This window comes from Electrona antarctica (genome assembly GCF_951216825.1).
Source record: "Electrona antarctica genome assembly, chromosome: 12".
NCBI classification, from domain to species: Eukaryota; Metazoa; Chordata; class Actinopteri; order Myctophiformes; family Myctophidae; genus Electrona; species Electrona antarctica.
The window spans coordinates 33,377,326-33,399,195 of NC_136793.1; the positions used below are offsets into that span (position 1 = coordinate 33,377,326).

General features: G+C 42.0%; 1 protein-coding gene across 2 annotated transcripts; it reads right to left on the bottom strand.

The window, feature by feature from the left end:
* Positions 1–1,967: 1,967 nt before the first annotated feature.
* On the bottom strand, positions 1,968–20,887 carry plekha2 (pleckstrin homology domain containing A2). 2 transcript variants are annotated; one of them, XM_079515800.1, is made up of 12 exons: positions 20,428–20,887; positions 15,783–15,943; positions 15,542–15,598; positions 14,752–14,800; positions 14,509–14,606; positions 8,878–9,006; positions 8,665–8,754; positions 8,498–8,566; positions 7,068–7,138; positions 6,784–6,847; positions 5,120–5,197; positions 1,968–3,961 (listed from the first exon to the last, which is right to left on the bottom strand). In XM_079515800.1, the coding sequence occupies exons 1-12, from the start codon at positions 20,510–20,512 to the stop codon at positions 3,536–3,538; spliced, it is 1,377 nt and encodes a 458-aa protein (XP_079371926.1). In that variant the 5' UTR covers positions 20,513–20,887; the 3' UTR covers positions 1,968–3,535. The 2 variants fall into 2 exon arrangements, with proteins under 2 accessions (XP_079371926.1, XP_079371927.1); XM_079515801.1 differs by lacking the exon at positions 20,428–20,887 and adding an exon at positions 16,542–16,618.
* Between the last annotated feature and the right edge of the window lie 983 nt (positions 20,888–21,870).

The window sequence follows — 21,870 nt, forward strand, 5'->3', positions numbered from 1 at the left end:
ATCTATAAAAGTACACAAATACATACACATTGTGTTCTGGGAGCGTTTTTAACCATGAGTAGGCCTATAAAGGACATCAATAACAGCCCCTTCAGGTTAAGAACACCTGGCACAGAGGCATCCGTGTGGAGACAAATTAGACAATAACATTTAGAGGACAGGTCTTACCCTTATGTTTCTGTCTGCCCTCAGAGTAGTCAGTCACTCATAACTCTGATGTGTTGACCTTTAAATCTTGGTTATGAAGTATGCAAATAAATACACTCTGGAAGGGCAGTAGGGCACTCTGCAGTTTTTAATAGTGCCACAGATTCTCAGTGGGATTGAGATTAGAGCTCACTGAAGGACATAATCCACTTCCCTCTCATATAAACCAGTTCTTGATATTAACTGGTGCACATTAGTCCAATCTCAGTCACTGAACTCCATACTAGCTTGTTCAAAGTGATTGCTGGTCTCAATGTGGCCTTGCAAGTGCCCTTCTTGGTCCAGACACTGAGATTTTAGGGACTGCTTTTTTATGCAGTGCCTGGGTGGTGAATGCTGAATCAATCCAATATTGGTCAGTGGGATCCAAACACTTACATTCAAATGTACATCCTGAGATTCCTGCCCAATGATCCTTAAACAGAGAAAATGTGAGTTGAACTTGTGTGTAGACCCTGGGAGGATTCAATAAAAGGTGGCGCGGTAGTGTAGACCCTGGGAGGATTCAATAAAAGGTGGCGCGGTAGTGTAGACCCTGGGAGGATTAAATAAAAGGTGGCACGGTAGTGTAGACCCTGGGAGGATTCCCATCAACAAAGTATAGGATTTAAAATGTTAACAATTCACAGGTAGAGGTTAATAGTAAGGCAATTGTGTAAGGGAAATTAAAGCTTATGCGTTTCCAGAGCACAGCTTTTGAATAATTGTTTTTATTTCCTCCTGTATTAATGTGGGCTTACGTATAAAGCCCTTTGAGAACAGTGTACACACTGTTCTCAGATAATCAGATACAGATACACAGATAATCAGATACACGTATCTGATTCCTAACAGTGATAAAGGCCTATAAATTATGCAAACAGCATACTTAGATTTGCCTTAAAACAATATTTTCTTACTTAAAACTAATGTTATCTAGAATTGGGAATTGGCTATACTAAATTGGGTCTTGAAGGGGAGAAAATGTTTTTCTTTTGTCTTGAAGGGGCATGTTTTGCACAATAACAGTATTTTCATTATGTCTGCCCACGATCTCTGATTCATACAGTAGGCTACGTTTGTTTACCTCAGTCACTGATACTAAAATCTGATATTTTATTTTTTCTATGAACCTGTGACTTGACACCCATACTGTTATAAAACGGAAATAAAAAGATTTTGAAAAGAAAAAGAAAACTAATGTTATCTTAAAATACATTATTTAAAACCAAGTGTCAAAGAAATTACAATACATCATTATTTGTAATTCAGAAACCTCCAACCCACCCACACAGACGAGCACATATCACTTTTTCAGATTTAAATCCTGATCTCCCTGCTGGCTTGGTCATGTGTTTCTGCTTGGATTCCTCAGTACCTACAGGAGCTCTGTTCTTTAACAGACTGAAAAGTCGTTTCAACACAGCTGACATTTCATGGGCACTTTGGGATTTTTACCTACCCACATTTAAACTATTTTACGGAAAGGAGACCTTTTAGTCCAGCTGGTGCTGCAGCCACACAGCTGAACAGGGAAGTAGCAACGAGAAGGCCAAAGAACTCAAGACAGTTAGGGCACTTTGTACATTTGCATTGGACGTGTGAAACACTTCACTTAAAGGGATCACTTCAACCTTATCTTCATATTATTGGACCTCACTAATGCTCATGATCCATTTCTGTATATTAAGGCGCGCACACACACCACACACACACACACACACACACACACACACACACACACACACACACACACACACACACACACAACAGAACTACTAAAAGGCACCATTTAATATATAAGAAAAAGAATTAACATACATAGGCAGACAAGTGCAAGTTGCTTCCGCAGAAGGAAGTAGGCGCGTAGAACATGGAACCATGTCTTGAGGTGAGGCTGCATGAAAGAACTAAGATAACAGATGTAACAGCATAAAGCACTTGAGCCATGTCAGATCTGTGGTGACATTGGTTGTGATATACCAAAAAAAAAAAGTAAAAGTGCAAAATTACAATAAAACTCCAAAAGTGGCAACTAAGACATACGTATCTTCCTGCAACGTACTACAAAAACAAAAAAGATTATAATCACATTTATAAGCCTGTCAACCAGCTGACCCGCTGTTATATTCTAGATTAGAACATACAATTTAAGGCCCAAACCGCACCAATGATTCACCATGCAATTCCTTGCAACCAAACGGTTGCAAGTAGTTGCATGAAACTATTATCCCCAATGGCAGTTGCAAGGAGTTACATTGTTGTGATATGTCCTTAAAACTGTTTTGTTGCAAGGAGTTGCATTGGTGTGCTTTGGGCCTAACACGGCTGTACTGCCATGCTATACCTCATAGGGCTAGTATCAGCTGAGACAGGAGTCACAGTTTACAGATGATTGATCTCTAACACAAGCTTCATGAGCTTCTATTTAAAACACTGTGCAAACACGTAAAAGGCATTAAATTGCTGCCGACTCACTACTTTTCCACCAGTACAGCAACAGAGGAGACTTCAGTTGGGTGGACTCCTGTTTCACCCCGAGAGCTATGTACAGACTGCTGGAGCTATCGTTTCCTTTTTTCTCATATCTGATTCAGGTATAGTAATACATTGCTTGTTGAAGACTATTTAGAGGGTAGTGATGTTCTGAATAATAATAACAACAACAACAGCTCCTACTACAACATGTCTCCAGGGGTGTAAGTACAATAAAAAATAAAATAAAACAAAACACTGCTGGGTGGACCATTGCAATCCAAGTGATTAGGATTCTCTACAGAGGCATACACAGAAAATGACTCAAATCATTCAAATGTACCATGTGCCACTTGTAAATAATCTAAAAGGGCTTAAATACTATTAGATACTTCCAGCAGATTTTAAAATCCTTAAAACGCTTTTTTGGATAAGAGCCATGTGCATGCGGACAGATTAGATTTAGCATATGGATATGTACCGTAACTTGTGAACCTACTAGAGCAACCCACTAATTAACTAGTAATATCAACAATATTCAAGTTTTTAGAGGATTATATATATATATATATATATATATATATATATATATATATATATAAACATATATATATATAAACACCATTATACCCTTTCACAGTCCCTTAAACACTAACACTGTTGTCCTCTGATCCACATTGTCTACCTGTCCTAGTCAATTCCTCCATTACAATACTGCATGTAGCCCGCAGTTACGCCATAACTTCAGCAGGGGGCACCGCAGCAGCAGGCTACGTAGTGAGACTGACTCTTGTTGTCAAGTCCCTGGGGAATTATCTAAAAACAGCCACATAAATCTTGGTCCAGAAGGGAAATCAGAGAGATTTAATCGATTTTATACATCTGTGGTGCGGATGCTGTCGTCATCCAAGCTGAAGGGGAAGCTTCGGTCTGTGTGAGTCTGGGGCTGAGAGCGGTGCCGCCTTCGGCCACTAGAAAAGCTCCCTAAAGTAGCGGAATCCCCCAGGATGCTAGCTGGAGCTGGGGGAATAGCACTAGAGCAAGGAGCCATGGCAGAGAGGGAATTAGAGGAAGAGGAAGTAGAGGAGGAAGTGGAAGATGAAGAAGGAGAAGGCAGTGTGGGCAAGGGGCTGAACGTGATGTCCATGTCTTCCGTGTCTTCACTTTGGGGCATAGGGGTCCAAGGCTGCCAGCCTGGGGCCACAGAACATGACTTGACCAGCGCAGGTCTCTCAGTCTGTAGATTGCGGGATGCAGAGGCGTAGTTACATCGATAAAGAGAAGATACACGTTTAAAATCCTGTGATGAGACAGAGAGAGACAGAGACGGCGTGTGAGTTTATCACCAGGGCAATCGCCATTGCCCTATTTGGACAATACAGTCAGGGACAATGTTTGTTGTTGTTTGTTGTTTATAAGATACCCATTTTTTTTATTACAAGATTATCTTTTTCACATTTGTGCTTTAATTTTATAGTAGAGACAAAGAAAGAGTAAAGACAGGAAAGAGAACGATGTGATGACATGCATCAAGGAGCATGGGGGGGTCCAAATGGGTGGGTAAGCCAGAAGCACACCCCATAGCCTTATTTATTCACAATTGCCATTTGCTCAACACTAAGATAAACACTACAATGTTAATAAATGGTCAACAATGAACTGTGCCAGTGACCAAAATGGTATAGTCCTCATTTTAGTCAGACTGGGAGTCCCGGACAGCATGGGGAGTGTTGACTCCAAACACAGAAGTTGCTGCTGGCATGCCTCAACTTAATTGGTATGCAGCCATTCTGTGAATTTCTCCGGTCTCCACTCTAACAAACCATCTGCAGCAACATGTTTGGCAGCTGAATTTTATCCATGTTTGACATGGTAATGTCCTTATGTAGAAAGTAGCGCACAAAGGAACTGCCATGTATCACCTCCCTCATCCATGTCAAATAAAGGCAGAGTATGTGATTTGTATAATACTATAGTTGTACACGTTGAGCATTCTATCAATTATCTTCTATCTCAGTCAAGCAGAGATATTGCATTTAGCCCACAGCTAATCTTGGCAAATACCGTATTTGGAGGATCATAATATTTATTGTGACCAGCAGGTCAAGGACCTCAATTCCCGAATATGTTTGGAATCGTCAACAACTATGTATTTTTTGTAACTTAATAATCACAGAGCAATCCCCCTGTAGGCTATGGGATATGTGCCCCGTGAGGCTATGGACCGGAACTAACCAGCTGGGCACAAGCTGTCCATCCAGCTTATGGGATCTACACTGCTAGACCGTCCAGCTGCCAGACCCTCCAACTCATGAGGGACATATCGGTATTAGCCAATTGTAGACATGCAATTGGGCAATAACTGCCTCCTGGCTTAGATTTGCACTTACATTTTAAACCATAAATAAAGTATAAATTCAACAAAGATATTGATGAGAGACAAAAGACTGTAGGGAACCTTAGTAGGGCCTCTGAAGTCCTGAATCTTCATATCAATGTCCCTGATCCAGCCATACATCTCCTCTGGAGAGTCAGTCTATAGAGACAAACAAAGGGAACAATGGGTTATGCATACACACACATACTGGAGTGTATCTTAAATGTTAGCCATAGTCTCCATTTATTATGTTATTTATGAAATTGTGTGGGTGAATTATTGTTAACATTAGCAACATCATGTGGTGTTTATTAAACCAAAGCATATTCTTCTAATATGTAACGTTCCGTTATGCTGAACATGTGTTGTCATGACTGATAAACTAAACTGCTAATAAAGTGACTAACGCCAGTAAGATGCCCTGAGGGCCCAGCGACCTTGCCCGTGCACGAATCCGCCTGGGTAACAGAAGACGGCAGACTGCTGGGTGAGCGCTGGCGCATGGGGGGTCAGATCAACATATGAAATGAATTCTGTACTGGCCATATATGGAGCGTGTCTTGAGTGTACAGGGTTTAATGATGTCACACACACACACACACACACACACACACACACACACACACACACACACACACACACACACACACACACACACACACACACACACACACACACACACACACACACACACACACACACACACACACACACACACACACACACACACACACACACACACACACACACACACACACACCCCTCCCTCCCTCCCTCTTGCTCCTAGGGTTTCCCTTCTGATCAGCCTTCCTCAGTCAGCTGTTCTCCCGAGGGGAAGGACAGGATGTTATTGTTGTTATGGTAACAGATGGTTTTGCCTGATTCACAAAAACATACTTTTCGTCCTTCTAAAAACAGAACCGCTGCCACACATCAGTGACAGAGCATTCAGAGGAATCTCCAGCATATGGAACGACAGCTGGAGGAGACACCAGTGTAGACATACCAACCCTTCGTTACTGCAGCTCAGTGCATTCGTTTTCCATAATTATTCTACTCTGGCCTCTATAAAAGTCTGGATTAGCTACACCATTATTCAACAAGGAGGGCTCTTCCAATCACAACAAACAGAGCAGCTGAGTAGGACCAGCAAAACAATAATTTTCTACACTTTTCTGCTATACACCTCTTTACTATAAGTTACTTTAGACCTGTTCCAATTGTTTATTGAAATGGCATGCTCTACATAATGTAGTTTGTCTTGCACTGTACCATGTTGAACTAACTGAGCAAACGCATTTCTCCCCTCTGTTGTACTGACATCAGTACTCCTCCATCTAGCAGTCATGGATACTGTGTTTGTTTGTGTGTGTGTGTGTGTGTGTGTGTGTGTGTGTGTGTGTGTGTGTGTGTGTGTGTGTGTGTGTGTGTGTGTGTGTGTGTGTGTGTGTGTGTGCAGGCGCGGAAAGTCCTTATAACGGCAGTGGGTGCCCTCCCGCCCCGCCCCCCAGTGCGGGAGCGCACTCGCCTATTAGTTTGCATTGCACAGTGCGCTATTTCCGAACACGCCCATTGTGTCAGTGGGTGCTTCAGCCCTCAAGCACCCCCAGACTCGACGCCGCTGTGTGTGTGTGTGTGTGTGTGTGTGTGTGTGTGTGTGTGTGTGTGTGTGTGTGTGTGTGTGTGTGTGTGTGTGTGTGTGTGTGTGTGTGTGCAAGGAAGAAAATTACTCAGTTGTCATGTACCTGAACGTAGAAGATTCTGGAGCTGGTGATGATCTCAAAGAGGTTGTCTCTCATTAACAGGTCCCTAACAAACACAGAAGATGATCATTTCACCTCTGAAACATACTGGTGTCTGCAAAGGGATAGACAAAGAAAGAGAGAGTGAGAGAGCGAGGGGAAGAGACTGTGACAGAGAGACAGGGAGACAGGGCGAGAAGGGAGAGAGACAGGCACACCAGATGGGCCAGACTGACAGATGTGCAGAAAAGGAAAATATAGAGGTATGCAACGGGATTTAGACTGACCCAGATTTGACCAAACATTCGTGAACCTTCTGAACGTCCCTCAGTGGAATAGCTCGAAGAGGCTCCTTATCCTGACACATACACAATTGCATCAGTGATGTGACATTGGCTGTAGATTGTAGCCAACGGCACAACATACAAATTCAACAATTTCCACCAAATGGTGTGGTACTTGACTCTGCTTGACTTGACTCTGCTTGACCTGACTTATTTTTGGTTACAGGTACTTCATTCTCCACTGTACATAAACTGCTGACACAGCTCTCCTTTAATGAAAGAGAAAGTGAACCCGACCCTCTACTATCAAAGAAGAAGAAAGGGGGGGGGGGGGCAGAAAAAGGTATAACAGAAAACCTGGAGATGTTAATTTCATCCTGTTATGTTATGTCCCTGAGCTAAAGTCAACCGGCTTGCACAGGGAAAAAAGAAAAGGAAAGGAAAGGAAAGGAAAGGAAAGGAAAGGAAAGGAAAGGAAAGGAAAGGAAAGGAAAGGAAAGGAAAGGAAAGGAAGACAGAATGACAGAATGACAGAATGACAGAATGACAGAAAGAAAGAAAGAAAGAAAGAAAGAAAGAGTGAGAAGATAGCAGCCAACCAGGAGAATGAGGCTGGCTGATCACTGCCATATAGACACCAAACATGTGCTGTGGGAACCAACACACGGGCATCAATCCATGCTATCCAGCTCATTCACCATGCTATCCCTTTCCCTTTGTTAGCGTCTACTACGGTTCATAATAGCATATTCAACCTCTCAACTCCCCCACCTCCCTCAGCTCATCAACCATGTTGATGAGCTGACGATGTGTCAGCTCTCTCCTCTTTTCCTTCTAGCAATGAACACATAAACCTGTAGGGTTTTTGCCAATCAAAAACAATGATTTAATTAACTCACTTAAACATATTATGACCTACTCTCTCCTACTTCCAATACTGTACCTTTTAATCTCGCCCACTTTGCTTTGAATTTGATAGATTCCTTCTCCTCTGTTTGGGTTGGCCTCAATCCTCAAACACAGAGAATCTGTGCGACCTATGCAGAATCGATTCATCCTCCTCAGATCCACGGTCAGACAGATACAGATGGTTTTGTACATTTGTTGTGGAATTTCAATTCTCTGAAACATTTTGAGACAGTTTGGTCGGACGCTTTCCGAGTTACGCGTCGGACAGACAGACATATTGCTGCTTGAGTGAGCAACCAAAAAAATCCCTCTTGACCGTCTGACCAATCAATGGTCTGTAGTGTATTCTTGTCACCTTTTAGTATTACTTAAGCTTGCTTGGAGCCTCAATGGAGGAGATACTAAGTAATATCCACAACTTTGCCAGATGGAAAACCAAAAAAGGGAGCAGAGTCAAGTCGAGCCAAGCCAGTATCATTGTGTGGAAAAGTGACAGTCAAGAAAAAGACGACTTGTGAACTCACTGTGTCACCCTTGTAGTAACTGACAGCATTTTCATCCAGGGTGAAGAAACGCCTCTTCCAGTTCTTTCTCTGAAACACAAACCACATTGAACCTTCAGTATCATAAACCCAAAAGACTTTTATACAGACACTTGTGTGATTTCAGTAGTCCATGTGTGGGTACTCACCACATTACCCTGTTTCACACAGAAACCACACCTCAGGACGCCTGGCTTGATGACCTTTCGTTCTCTAATTTCTGTTTCATCGCCTTCATTCTGAAACACATCGTCATCATTAGAATAGCACATTCTGTGATCACTAACACAGCACACCTCATTGTCCTTGCTTTCATCATCAGTTTAATAACAATGATTGTGTCGGCTACATCCCAATAATACCTGGATGGGAGTGTGAACCACCACTCCACCAATGATCTCAGTCTTGTAAGCCTGCTGTTTCCTTCCCTGAGTATCACCACTTACTGTGGACACATCTGACCTGGGCAGATGTGGGCCAGCTTTAGGTACCTAGGACACAGAAGGACAGATGTATGTATGGTTAACTCCAGCAAGTAGGTACACTTGTCTTACACATTTGTTTATGGCACATCAGTCACCTGTGCCACAGTTAAAAATGTTATGTAATGCATGTTATTATTTTACATTTAAGTTTAGACTTTCAAACAAGAACTTTTCAAAGTTAATTGAAAAAGCTTTGCTTTGCCCATAGTACAGTATATATTTGCTCATTCAATATCTGTACCAAATGTCTTCAATAAGAAATACCAACAAGGCAATTCTATTGATGATTTCTATTCAGCTATAATGACAAGCCCAAAATTGGGACGCCGGGTTGAACGTGGTTACAACACAATTTGTCTCCTGGAGCGAGACAACTTAGTGAAGCCAAACAAAGACAATCCACAACTAGAAAGGTGCAATTCTGGGGAAATTGCTGACGCGAGATGCCGGTTGCGGCCTCCAGGACACAAGGAATCTATTGGGAGGAATACCGTTGGAGGCCATGTGATTCCATGCCGTTCGGATCCTGCGATCGTGATATATGGCGTTTTGATTTTAAGAAATAGGCCCCTCCCACCAGTGGTGCCGTCGGGACGTAAAAAGTGCAGGGACAAATGTTTTTTGTTTGGGGTGGATGTCATGACATAGCAGGCACAGCTCACACAGTCAGCATAGGCCTGCACAATTTGTTGTTATTGTCACCGTTACTTGCTGTTTGTTGTTTTATTTGAACCGTGGATGAGAGGGAAACACAATTTCAACCCTCTGTCTGCACATTTATTGGATTGACAAATAAAGCTGACCTTGACCTTGACAAAGAACGATGAATTGTTGTGTATTAGCTTGTGACACCTTGATGAGACTGAGAGAGCAACTGCAGTTACTGAACGTAGACTAGACTATATAGTCCGGTAGCTTAGCGAAATGATGTGGACGCGGCGGACAAAAGCGCCAAAAATGTTTCCACATGCTCTCCATAACCATATGTTTCATTTTGGAAGGGGGGCCACGTCATCAAGATGTCAGAAGGCGGCCATCTTGGCGTTCAAAGATGGCCGCCAAATGAAAAAGGGCGGTTCTGGACAACCGTGGGTCCGACCAACTCGACACCGGGCACTGCACTCCCTGTGGGTGTGTGGAACGTGTGTGTCGAATTTGAAGTTGGTGGGGCAAACGGTTCTCGAGTTACGTGGATTACAGATGTACAGACACACACACAGACTGTGTGCATTATAGTAGGATGTTGCCATCTTGTTGTAGCCCAGGTCTCCCTTCTAAAAGAGATTATTAATTAATATATATGTCAATGGGCAATGCCATGAGTTTCAGAGGGTACAGTAAGTATAGAGGTAAGGCAAAGAGAGATGGTGAGGGAGGGAGAAATTGATTTGTACCAATTGGCTAGACAGTAGTGTAACAGGTTAAGGTGAGTATAGAGATGGAAATGTTCTAGCAAGCGAAGCCAGTGTATTGAGAAAATGGGACATATGTTTTCAGAAGTTATTTGTGACAAAAGGCTACCAGTGAGAGGGAAGATGTATAACATGGTAGTGAGACCAGCCATGCTGGTGGCACTGATGAAAAGGAGGCACCGCTGGATGTGGCAAAATTAAGGGTGCTATGGTTCTCATTAGGAGTGAAAAGGAAGGACATTATTAGATATGACTAAATTAGAGGATCAGCCCAGGTTAGAAGGTTTGGGGATAAAGCAAGAGAGGTGATCGAGGTTGAGATGGTTTAGACATGTGAAAAGGAGGGATGAGGGTACATTGGGAGATGGATGCTGAAGATGTAGCTGCCAGGTAAGAGGATGGCCAAAGAGGAGGTTTAAGGATGCTGTGAGAGATGACATGAAGGTGGCAGGTCACAGAGGAAGATGCAGAAAACAACCAAATGGGGTCCATGTGTGGTCCAGCCCTATGGAATGTAAAAGGCATGTGCTAATAAAAAGTATTTAAAATATAGTTTTGATGCTCATCCTACTACTATAGGGGGTGCAAAGCAATATGCCCGTTTATCCGTCCGACTTCTCCTACCAAATCACTCCGTTAGCACACATCTCTCTATGCACAAAAAAGGATGCATGCCACAGAAATCCATCTGCACTACATTGCATCCATGCAACTGCCATATTTACTGTACAAATATTGCTTTTGTATGACATACTGTTATTGCGCAACATTTCGCTGTGACGCAAATTACAATTTACAATTACAATTTCCACATTCACCGACCCCTCCCCTTTTCACTGCACGCACACACACACTTTTTTCAATGTGTCTGACTGCTAACAGAGTTGAAGATGATGTAAATATGTTGCTAGAATGACCGTATTTATTCAATATTGGCACAAATAAACGTCTACTGATATTCTCAATGACCTTATTGCATTCCTTGACCTAGATAATGTATATTTTGACACCAAGATTGACCTTCTAAGTGGCTTAGAAGCCGAGATAGTGGCACTTATAGATATTACATGGTGGCCATCTTTGAACGCCAAGATGGCCGCCTTCTGACATCTTGATGACGTGGCCCCCCTTCCAAAATGAAACGTATGGTTATGGAGAGCATGTGGAAAAAAATTGGCGCTTTTGTCCGCCGCATCCACATTTTGCTAAAATATGGCCTTAAGCCGCCTCACTAATAGCCAGAATGGTCATTGCAGCGAGAGGCAAGCATGCAGCACCGGTCAGGGGAAAACAATTATAATAATAATAAAAAATAAACCAGTCATCCCCCAATAATGTGGCACCTATGCCTCCCACTACAGAAATAGGCCCCTCTCACACATTTTGCAAACCAATGAAATGGTCACATCACTCCGGAGATCACTTTTATTTCGAGAGTTATTTTGAGAGTTTTGATACCTCTGAAAATCATGTTTTTGCAACAAACATTTTGCGCATCAAAGTGGTGCTGGTGGTGATTTGTACAGGACCCTCTATATGTGCTTCACATTTGGTATTGAATGGATGTTTCGTTCATGATTTTGAGATCGTTAGGCCACTAACTTCTGAAGAAAACCTATGGACAGGAACATTTTATTCTATTTATCCTAAAATAGAATTCTATTCATTAATTTTCAGACTGATGCCAACTAACTGCCAATGAGACTCAAAGAAAGGAAGAAAGAGCCTCTCAGAAGAAGGGGAAGTGAAAGAGAAAGAGCGGCATTTCCTGTAACAGTTTGCAGGTGAGAGAAATGCCTATGTCGGCCCTTTGTACAACAACGCATCACTTGCACTGTGTGTGTGTGTGTGTGTGTGTGTGTGTGTGTGTGTGTGTGTGTGTGTGTGTGTTCATCATCGCACATTCATAATGACTTAGGAGTGGGCGATGGTGAAAAATAATGAGATACAATGTCTCCATGATGTGCCTTTTCAGAGATATTGTATACATCAGTGAATGCACATTCTATGATTTGCATTTTGTTCAAAATGGTCTGTTACTCCTTTTTCTTTTCTTTTTTGTTACCTTGTAGGACTTTAGGTGGTTATAATGATGGTTGTACTGTTAAGTAACTTGAAAAATAACCATAATAACCAGCCTCTGTAGACATTTTTAAAGCGCAGCTCAAGACCGACTTCTACACTCTTGCTTTTAATTGATCTTTTATTTATTTTTGTTATTCATGTCCTCACTGTATTGCATTACTGCTCTTGTTTTTTAATGTTTATGCCTTGCTTTTCTTTTTTTTCTCCATTGCTCTGTAAAGCACTTTGAGCTGCATTTCATGTCATGAAAGGTGCTATACAAATAAAGTTTTATTATTATTATTATTATTATTATTAACATGAAAAAGGATCCTGATAATATCGTTGATCGTGAAAAAGAATCGTGATATTATATTTTTCCATATCGCCCAGCCCTATAATGACTAGTATGAGCAATGTTATAATTTACACATAACAACAAATCTCAAAAGTGAGGGAGATGATACTTTTGGCTGGCATATTGGCTAAATAGTGATCACACATTACTTCCTCTTCCTCTGGAGAAGTGTGTGTAGAAAAAAAGACCCTCTACTCCTGTTACTCTGTGCCTGTTATAAAATACAGTCTGTATCCCTGTTAACTCTTAGCCTGCCGCCATTAATTAATCCCTCGATTGCGTATTGCCATGGTTTAATCACGCGTGACACTTACTTTGAAGAGCCAAATATCCGTATCGCATTTTACTATGAAACCATTCCGTGTGTGTTGACGAAGCTGCTCGTTCTCTCGGTCGGTGGTGGAAAAAGTGGACCGCGAGTATCACAGCGCCTGCTACAGGCCATTGAAAACGCTTGTCTGGGACAAAGCGTCCTCTGCAATGTCGCTTCTGTGAGATAAAGCCGTCTGAAAACAGAGCCGGCAATGTTAGTGGATGCGCGCGCATTTTCAAAATGGCCGCGCCCATTGTGTCAGAAGCATAACAAAGCTAACGGACGGTAGATTTCGATACGATCGTATTAAAACATGCATTAATGAATACATCGCTGTTAAAACGGCTTTTCCGTTTGTGGCAGGCTACAAGATTCTACGTGTTAATATTCCTATGTTCCTGGCGGGTAAACGATTAACACCCTGAGCGCACAGCACAGAGTTCTCCGCCCTATCAATTAGTAACGCCCAGAGCTCAAGACGGAGATTGATCAAAAGGACGGAGATTATTGATATCAAAACCGATCGCATCGCCCCCCTGTTTAGCCGACGAGAACAAAAATCTTAAAATGTTAATAACTCTTGATCTAAATCATTCCGTCCAATTCTAAGAAAATATTATGTTTTAGATGGCCCACCGCGGTCCAGTCGCTAGTCGCAATAGAATTAATCATACCTCCCGTTGTTGTCGATCACTCAAGAGTGTTTTGACTACATCAACCTAAACCTAACCTTAACCCTCTCCCAACCCTTAACGCACCCCTAACCAACCTTAATCCGGTCGTTTTAACGCACCCCTCACCAACCTTAATCCGGTCGTTTTAACGCACCCCTCACCAACCTTAATCCGGTCTTCTTAACGCACCCCTCACCAACCTTATGTCTAACCAATGACTAGTCTAAACTAAGTATGCCTCCCAATTCAGCCACATCCGGGATAACATCCGGTCCGTCGCTAAATGTGCTCCGCTGCTATAAATCGCTGGGCGCTTTAATGGATTAAATAACCCCGGGCGTTCGGGGTGTTAAGATGGACACAAACCCAAGTCTGAATAAGCTGAAGACTGTTTCAAAGGGCTTGAAAAAATGTTTAAAAAAATAAACAAGAGCTATGAGTCAAGATTACTTTCTGTCTGATGTCTATTTATTGCATCACCCTTAACAGCTCACACCCGTCTGCTCACTGGATCATGTGATTCCAGTATCACTGTGTCATTCACTAGCTCTTGGGCACAATGTTAGCATAACGTTGATAATTGTGTGTGTGTGTGTGTGTGTGTGTGTGTGTGTGTGTGTGTGTGTGTGTGTGTGTGTGTGTGTGTGTGTGTGTGTGTGTGTGTGTGTACACACATGCTATACTCACCGTGATCTTGCTTGCCTTGTTAAGAGCAGTAACCCAGTCTTTCATGTCAGTCACATCATTAGCTTGGAGGAAATACCGCCGGGATACTGCATTGATCACTGCACAGTACACATATAATATACATAAGAAAGACAAGTTGCACAATCATTATTGTATTGTAAGAATAATGTCTGCTGTATTGTAGATGTCAGACAAGATAAGATTCACATTCAAATATTAAAAAATAAAAAAATAAACACTCACCAAAGCAGAACTCAGTCTTGGGCTTTTGCTTTGGTGTTGCTTCACCCACCTGACACCATGGCAAGAGAAGAGAAGAGAAGAGAAGAGAAGAGAAGAGAAGAGAAGAGAAGAGAAGAGAAGAGAAGAGAAGAGAAGAGAAGAGAAGTTTGTTGATGAGAATGGAGATGAAAAGGAAAAAGAGGATGAAAGAAGACGATGAGAAAAGCATCTTTATTATCTTTGTCCAATGTCATCTAGTTGACAGAGTAAAGCTTATTTCAGTTACAGTGTCCAGTGACCAGCTGTCAGCAGTCAGCACTACAGTCTAGTCAGGCCATATGCCATTATCTCTGGTTAGCTCGGCACAGACATGTGGAAAACTTCACAGTCTGCTTCAGCACAGCCGTGCACGTAGACATTAGCTGTAACCGCCAGATAAGTACTGGATCAAACATATTTGCTTGCTCTGAGATATATCAATTGTTCCGTCCTCATTATAACTTCAATTTAAAAATGACTTCTACTGTACATGTCGCTGTTGTTGAGCAGAAATGTCATACCTCCAATATTTCAACTTTTTATGTTTTTTCATAAATGAATGCCGTACTTTGTCGTACAAGAGTGTCACACAAATGTAGCAAAGCTCACACCTCATCGCGAGCTTGTAGATCAGCTATTGTAACCATCTGGGGCAGTAACCGTTTTGAACATACGTTTCCACCCAACAATAACGATATACATTTATTTATTAAGGAGTTTAGACATAACATAAATAGGGGAAATGACAGGCAGTCATAGATAAAGAGGATACCTTGGAGATGTAGGTTAGCCGCAGGCTGCCCACGGAGGCTGCCCCACTGGGCAGGTTCTGTATACAAGCACAAACACACAGTGTCACCATTGGCTCAGAGTCCAAGGTTGTACAACTTCTATTGGTCAATTCTACTTCCTCTTACTGTGGCATGTTTGTTTAAGTGTTTGTTGTGTGCATGTGCATGTGCGTGGCACTGTGTGCACGTGTGTGCGTGTGTGTGTGTGTGTGTGTGTAGTACCTGCGGGTTGTCCATATACCACAGCAGAACATTCCCCTGTGTATCAAGTATGAAGTATCGTCTCTGGAATCGACAGCTGTTTTCCTTCTCTTCGATGTCCAGGAACCCACACACACGGTTCAGCCTGTCTACGTATGGCATACTGCTGCTATCACATATCACTGAGACGGACAGACAGACATACAGACAGACACAGGGTGATTGAGTCTCTATATGAACCATAGGAAGAGACAGAGATACTGATACTCAAATACACTGACAGAGATAGAGAGATAGACAGGCAGTCAGATAGATATGCATTGAGATAGAGGAACACTGAGTTTGAGAGATTAAAACAGATGTGGTTGTAAGACAGAGGCAGCCAGACAGAGAGGAATGATGTCATGTGGGAGAGATATCTATTCTACTGCACACTTTCATATAGTGTTCACAGGAACTTACACACACGAAGACAGCTGAGCATATACTGTACAGTACACTCACTGACTTACTCTCACAAACCCACACACTGATAGAGAAGCGCGCGTGCGCGTGCACACACACACACACACACACACACACACACACACACACACACACACACACACACACACACACACACACACACACACACACACACACACACACACACACACACACACACACACACACACACACACACACACACACACACACACACACACACACACACACACACACACACACACACACACACACACACACACACAGAGAGAGAGAGAGAGAAAGAGAGCCACTCACACTCAGCAGTTTTTCATGTGACGTGATTGAGGCAGCTACAGCTAACCCCCGAAGCCTGGGGCTGAGCTGAGGATAATACCACAGCCAAAAATTACAGACTACACTCAAGATCTGCACACATGCACATTTCAACTGGCCAGAGAGAAGAGAGGAGGAGAGAGAGAGAGGAGAGGAGATAGTGGTGAGATGTGTTCATTGAGGTCATGCATTGAGATCACCACCGACTGCTTTAATATCAAGGACAAATCGAGACACAATTCGGCAGGTACATCACACTACAGGTATGCTGTACACCGCTGCAGTGACGATAATGTGTACATTTAAAGACAACATTATCCATGTTAGACATCCGACCGACTGTGAAATGGCATAAGTTTCTTCTCAGGCAAACAGATAAAATCTGTTTTTGAATAGACTGGGCAAGGTCATGGATGGTGAGGCGGCCATATCTAAATGTCCATCTCGGGTCTGGTCTCCACACAAACCTGCTCTGTACATACAGTAGATGGGGTCAAATAGGTGGGAATATGAATTTCCTAGAATTTCTATTGTTTTTAAAGAGAGCAAGCAACAAAGATTACTTTGCATCTTTTCTTAGTAATATATAGTAGGAAAGCTCAGAGGGATATGCCCAATTTATTTATACTCAAATAAAATCTTCAAGCTAACAAAGATATGCGACACTTCACTTCATCCAAGCAAGTGACATTGTTGCGATGGAGTTGAACCTACTTTACTACTCAGTTGACCACAGTCCCCAAGGGCTCTATACTGTCTAGGACCGTCCGATACTTTTTTCACTTTATCAGATTTCTGCAAGCACTCAACTAATTATGAGCTTGTAAATCTGCTGTTTTTGCAGAATGTTTACCACAGAATAGGGACGTCATGCTTCATCATGTGGTTTGAGCTTTACAATGCAGGGGGGCACAGGAGGACGGCACTAGTGGGATTCAGTCCAATGCCTCCAGGGTTGAGTGGTTCCAGTTCCACACAGTCATCTTCTAACAGACACAGACATTCATTTCTCAAGCTTTGAATGTTTTGCTCTGATGTACTGTATGTTGAACTCACATTGGTCAATGTGTCTCAATATGGCCACATAACTCAAAATGATTATTGATGACAAATTGACAATTAAGCATATTTTGTCTATTGTGATTACATGACTATTTTGACCTAAATGTCTACATGCCTACATGAATTGTTCATTGCGTATTGTGCGTGAACCCCCCCCCCCCCTTTCAAATCAAATCAAAAAGTCAAGACAAAATTATTGAATTATTCCAACATTTTTCAGACCTGTAGAGCAATCCTGACGAATCAGAGACAAGCAATCCCTCTGTTCTGTGTTCTGTTATTCCATGAAACTGATTGTAGGCTAGGGTTATGGTGGGACTTCTTTTTTTATTTAAGCTGCTTCAAGCAATCAAAATTGGGTTAAAATACAAATTGTTCTTAAGCAGTAAAAGTACTTGTCGCGCACGCACGCATGCACGCACGCACGCACGCACGCACTTTTGGCCATCAGAAAATGCTTTATCAATTAAAGACATAGTTTACAATTTTTTAACTTAAGTTGTATGAAATGCGTATATCTATTTTGCGTCCGAGCATAGACATGGTAACACCCCGCCTGCCTCCGATTGGCCTACCTGGATAGTCTGATGCGAGGTTACTCCGTGGTGGAAAATAATAAAAGTACGGTATGATACAAGAGAACTGTACGTTTTATTTTTGTAGAAGAGGCAAACTAATATTGTTTATGCCGTTTGCTTTGATGGAATAATTGATTGAACATATGATTTGATTTGTGTTGATTATTGTGTAATTTATTTGTATGTGTAAACTCAAAACATTATTGTACTGTAAAAAGGTCTATTTTCCCTTGATCTTTATCTTTTTAAGTGGTGCAACCACTTCATTAAGTAGCTTTGTGTGTGCCTGGCTGGCTGGCTGCCTGGGTGCCTGGAACTGAGCACGAAAATAGCATTTGGTTGGTTTTCAAAACCACTGTTGTGCAGCCTAACTGTATGATGATTTCAGGTGTATCAGTACAGTAGAGGGACCCCCTGGGGAACCCCACACAGTAACTCTGTCATTTCTCAACCGTTTCGGACGCGGGGCGGCTCGCCGGAACCGGGCCGGCACCCTGGGTGCGTTCCTGCGGTTCTGGAAGTTCCGGGAACCCCCCCACACGGAGTTGCCCCACTTACTTCACACGGGTGTGATTTTTAGTATAATAGTATTAGTTTACTATAATTAGATTTATTTAGAACACACCCAATTTATTTAGAACACACCCAAATCAAATCATAGTACAACGTGTACAATGTGTGTTCAATCAATTATTCAATCAAAGCAAACGGCATAAACAATTTTAGTTTGCCTCTTCTACAAAAATAAAACGTACAAGTAAGTTACAAGGCTGCATTCTGTCACGCGTGCCAAGCTGTCATTCTCTTGTATTATTTCCCACCACAGAGTAACCAAGACGGGCAGTGTCGGCAGGCCAATCAGAGGCAGGCGGGGCGTTACCATGTCTATGCTCGCATGTAAAATAGATATACACATATGAAATACTTGCCATTAATATAGTGGCTGCAACTGTATTAATTGATTGCCCGAGTCCCGTGGTGGGAGTTCTGCTCTGGTTTTGGTGAATATTAAGTAGTTCCGGTCATTTTGTTGGGTTCACTGGGGGTCACGCATTAAAAGTAAATTAATTCACAAAACTAAAGTAATTTGTATTGTTGACCTATTTCTAAAATATTAGCGCAACTTTTGTTCAACTTTGACCCCTCTATCACATGGAACTATTTTTGGGGCGTAGTGATATGGACACAAAAAACATAGTTCTGTGTGATAGAGGGGTTAAACATGAACGAAAGTTGGCTAATATTTTAGAAATAGGTCAACAATACAAATGACATGAGTTTTGTGAATTCATTTACTTTTAATGCATGACCACGTCACCCCAGTGACCCCCACAAAATGACCGGAACTACTTAATATTTCACCAAAAACAGAGCAGAACTCCCCCCACGGGACTCGGGCAATCAATTAATACAGTTGCAACCACTATATTAAATGGCAAGTATTTCATACAACTTAAGTTAAAAAAAATCTGAACTATCCCTTTAATGAATCTACAGAAGCAGTGGTGAGGTCATGAAGTAACCTACAGTACAGTATGTGGGAATTATTGGCCAAATCACAAAACAAGATCTAATTTTATCTGATGTGAGTCTGTCAAATATCATCTGTATAATTCCATATTCCAGATGATAACATCCTCTCCAGTACTGAGTGAGACTGTCTTTGATGACTAATTAATTACACCACATTAGTGTAATATTCATCATAGATACGAAAGAAAAGGTCAGCAAATATTCATCAATATCAGATACGAAAGACTCGATGATAAAAATTTAAATACTTTATCTATGATGATAGTTTTGATCCAAGGCTAACATCAAGTGAACTTAAATGAGAGAAGTTGGTGATTGATGAAAAATAAATAAATGCTTATTAAAAGCATAGCATGAAACAGAAGAGCTGGAGGTCAAATGTATTCACACCTAATCAATACAATCCTGACATTATCCTGAGAGAAGAATTTGTTCATCTAAAGATGACCTGTCCTGTCCTGAACCACCATGCCTGTGTCTGCCACACCTCTCTCTCCGATATACATGTACACAGACAGCACACACACACACACAAACAAACACGCGCGCGAGCACGCGAGCACGCACGCACACACACACACACACACACGCACACACACACACACACGCACACACACACACACGCACACACACACTCTCTCCCTCCCTCTCTCTCTCTCTCACACACACACACACACACACACACTCGGACTTACCCGGTTTTGTTTTGAAAGTTAGTGTGCGCCACAGCAGCAGCCAGCGCCCGAAGTGTTCAAACAAGATGTGAGCAGTAAGTTGCATCTACTGCGCATTGTGCGGCTTTTTAACAGCTCATCATATTCTGTAGATAGGCTGACATGAATGAGAATGAGATGCAGTCTCTCTCTGGCTATCTGTATCTGTGCCGTGATCGAATTACAGAATGTTCGCCTTCTTTCCGGGTTGGACGTTGGCTCGCGATTAGAATAAACCAGCCCCGGATGTGATCTAGTTCTCAGCGCTCCTCTGGCCGCGTGCCGTTCCGTTCTGTGCCTCTCCCGGCTTCGGCTTCTCCTCGTCGTCGTAGAGACGTAGACAGTTGTCAAAATGAGGAACTAGCAGAACTCAACTGACATGCTGTATGTTCCATTTGAAAAGCATGAACGTGCGGACGGTGCGGTGCAACCGATGACAAGATACCGCTGTAGCCTGGCTGGCACACAATGTGTGCGTGTGCGAAATGATATGTGCGCGCGCGCACACACAGTCAGACACACACACACACACACACACACACACACAATCAGCTGACCACTCTAAGCCATAGTGCATAATAAGAGAAGCAAAATGTAAACTTATGTGAACTCGGTAAGGTTGTAGTGTAATGTTATTTCGTCGTAAGCTTGTGTTAATATCTTGGCTCTTGCACAATCAATCTTATTTTGTACTGCGTATTGTATGCTGTAATTCAATGGTTGAACATTTATTTTTAATTTAATTGTATTGTATTGTTCATTCACCTGATAGGCTATTAAGTTAAGTTGATACATAATAAAACCAAAACTCAGTCCAGTTTCTTTAAAGCAGTTGTCAAACATTTTCATGTCAATTAAGGGCCATCATCTGAAAAGATTTTGACCCGGTCCCCCAAGAAGAGATGATTTGTTGTGTTAAAACATGTTAAAACATTTTAAAAAGCTCACAATGAGCCTGACAAGCTCATAATTAAATGGCTATTTTTGAATAACCGCATGCTGAACGTATAAAATAGGGTTAAAGTATATTGTAATGCTATATTAAGTAATTTAGCTGGGGGTCCCATAGCCTCGGGACCGCAGGTGTTTTGGGTCCCTGGATACCAGCCAGTTTGACAACCACTGGTTTAAAGAACTGATAATATTAATACACACAAAAAGTTAACTGACCTGTGTGTGATCTCAAAGCTGCCATAAAGACAGTCTGTGTGAGTCCCTTGGTTTCAAAGGAATGGAAATATTGTGATTGGATTGATGTGTCAACATGCTTGCTGTTTTCTTGGTGCAAAATGTAAATGTGTCTTCATAAGAGGAAGTGGTTGTCATATCAACATTGGGGGTGGGGAACTACAGTACCTGGGTGACTTTATTTCCTGTGGCGAGTAAATAGGACAGAAGTCACACAGATATGCAGAGGGAAGTCTT

Excerpts from the sequence above, each read along its gene's own strand:
- plekha2 (XM_079515800.1), bottom strand. The coding sequence starts at position 20,512 with ATGCAACTTACTGCTCACATCTTGTTTGAACACTTCGGGCGCTGGCTG. Across the intron at positions 14,801-15,541 it reads GGCTAACCTACATCTCCAAG|GTGGGTGAAGCAACACCAAA; the intron begins GTATCCTCTTTA and ends CCATGGTGTCAG. Across the intron at positions 3,962-5,119 it reads ACTTCAGAGGCCCTACTAAG|GATTTTAAACGTGTATCTTC; the intron begins GTTCCCTACAGT and ends GTCTCATCACAG.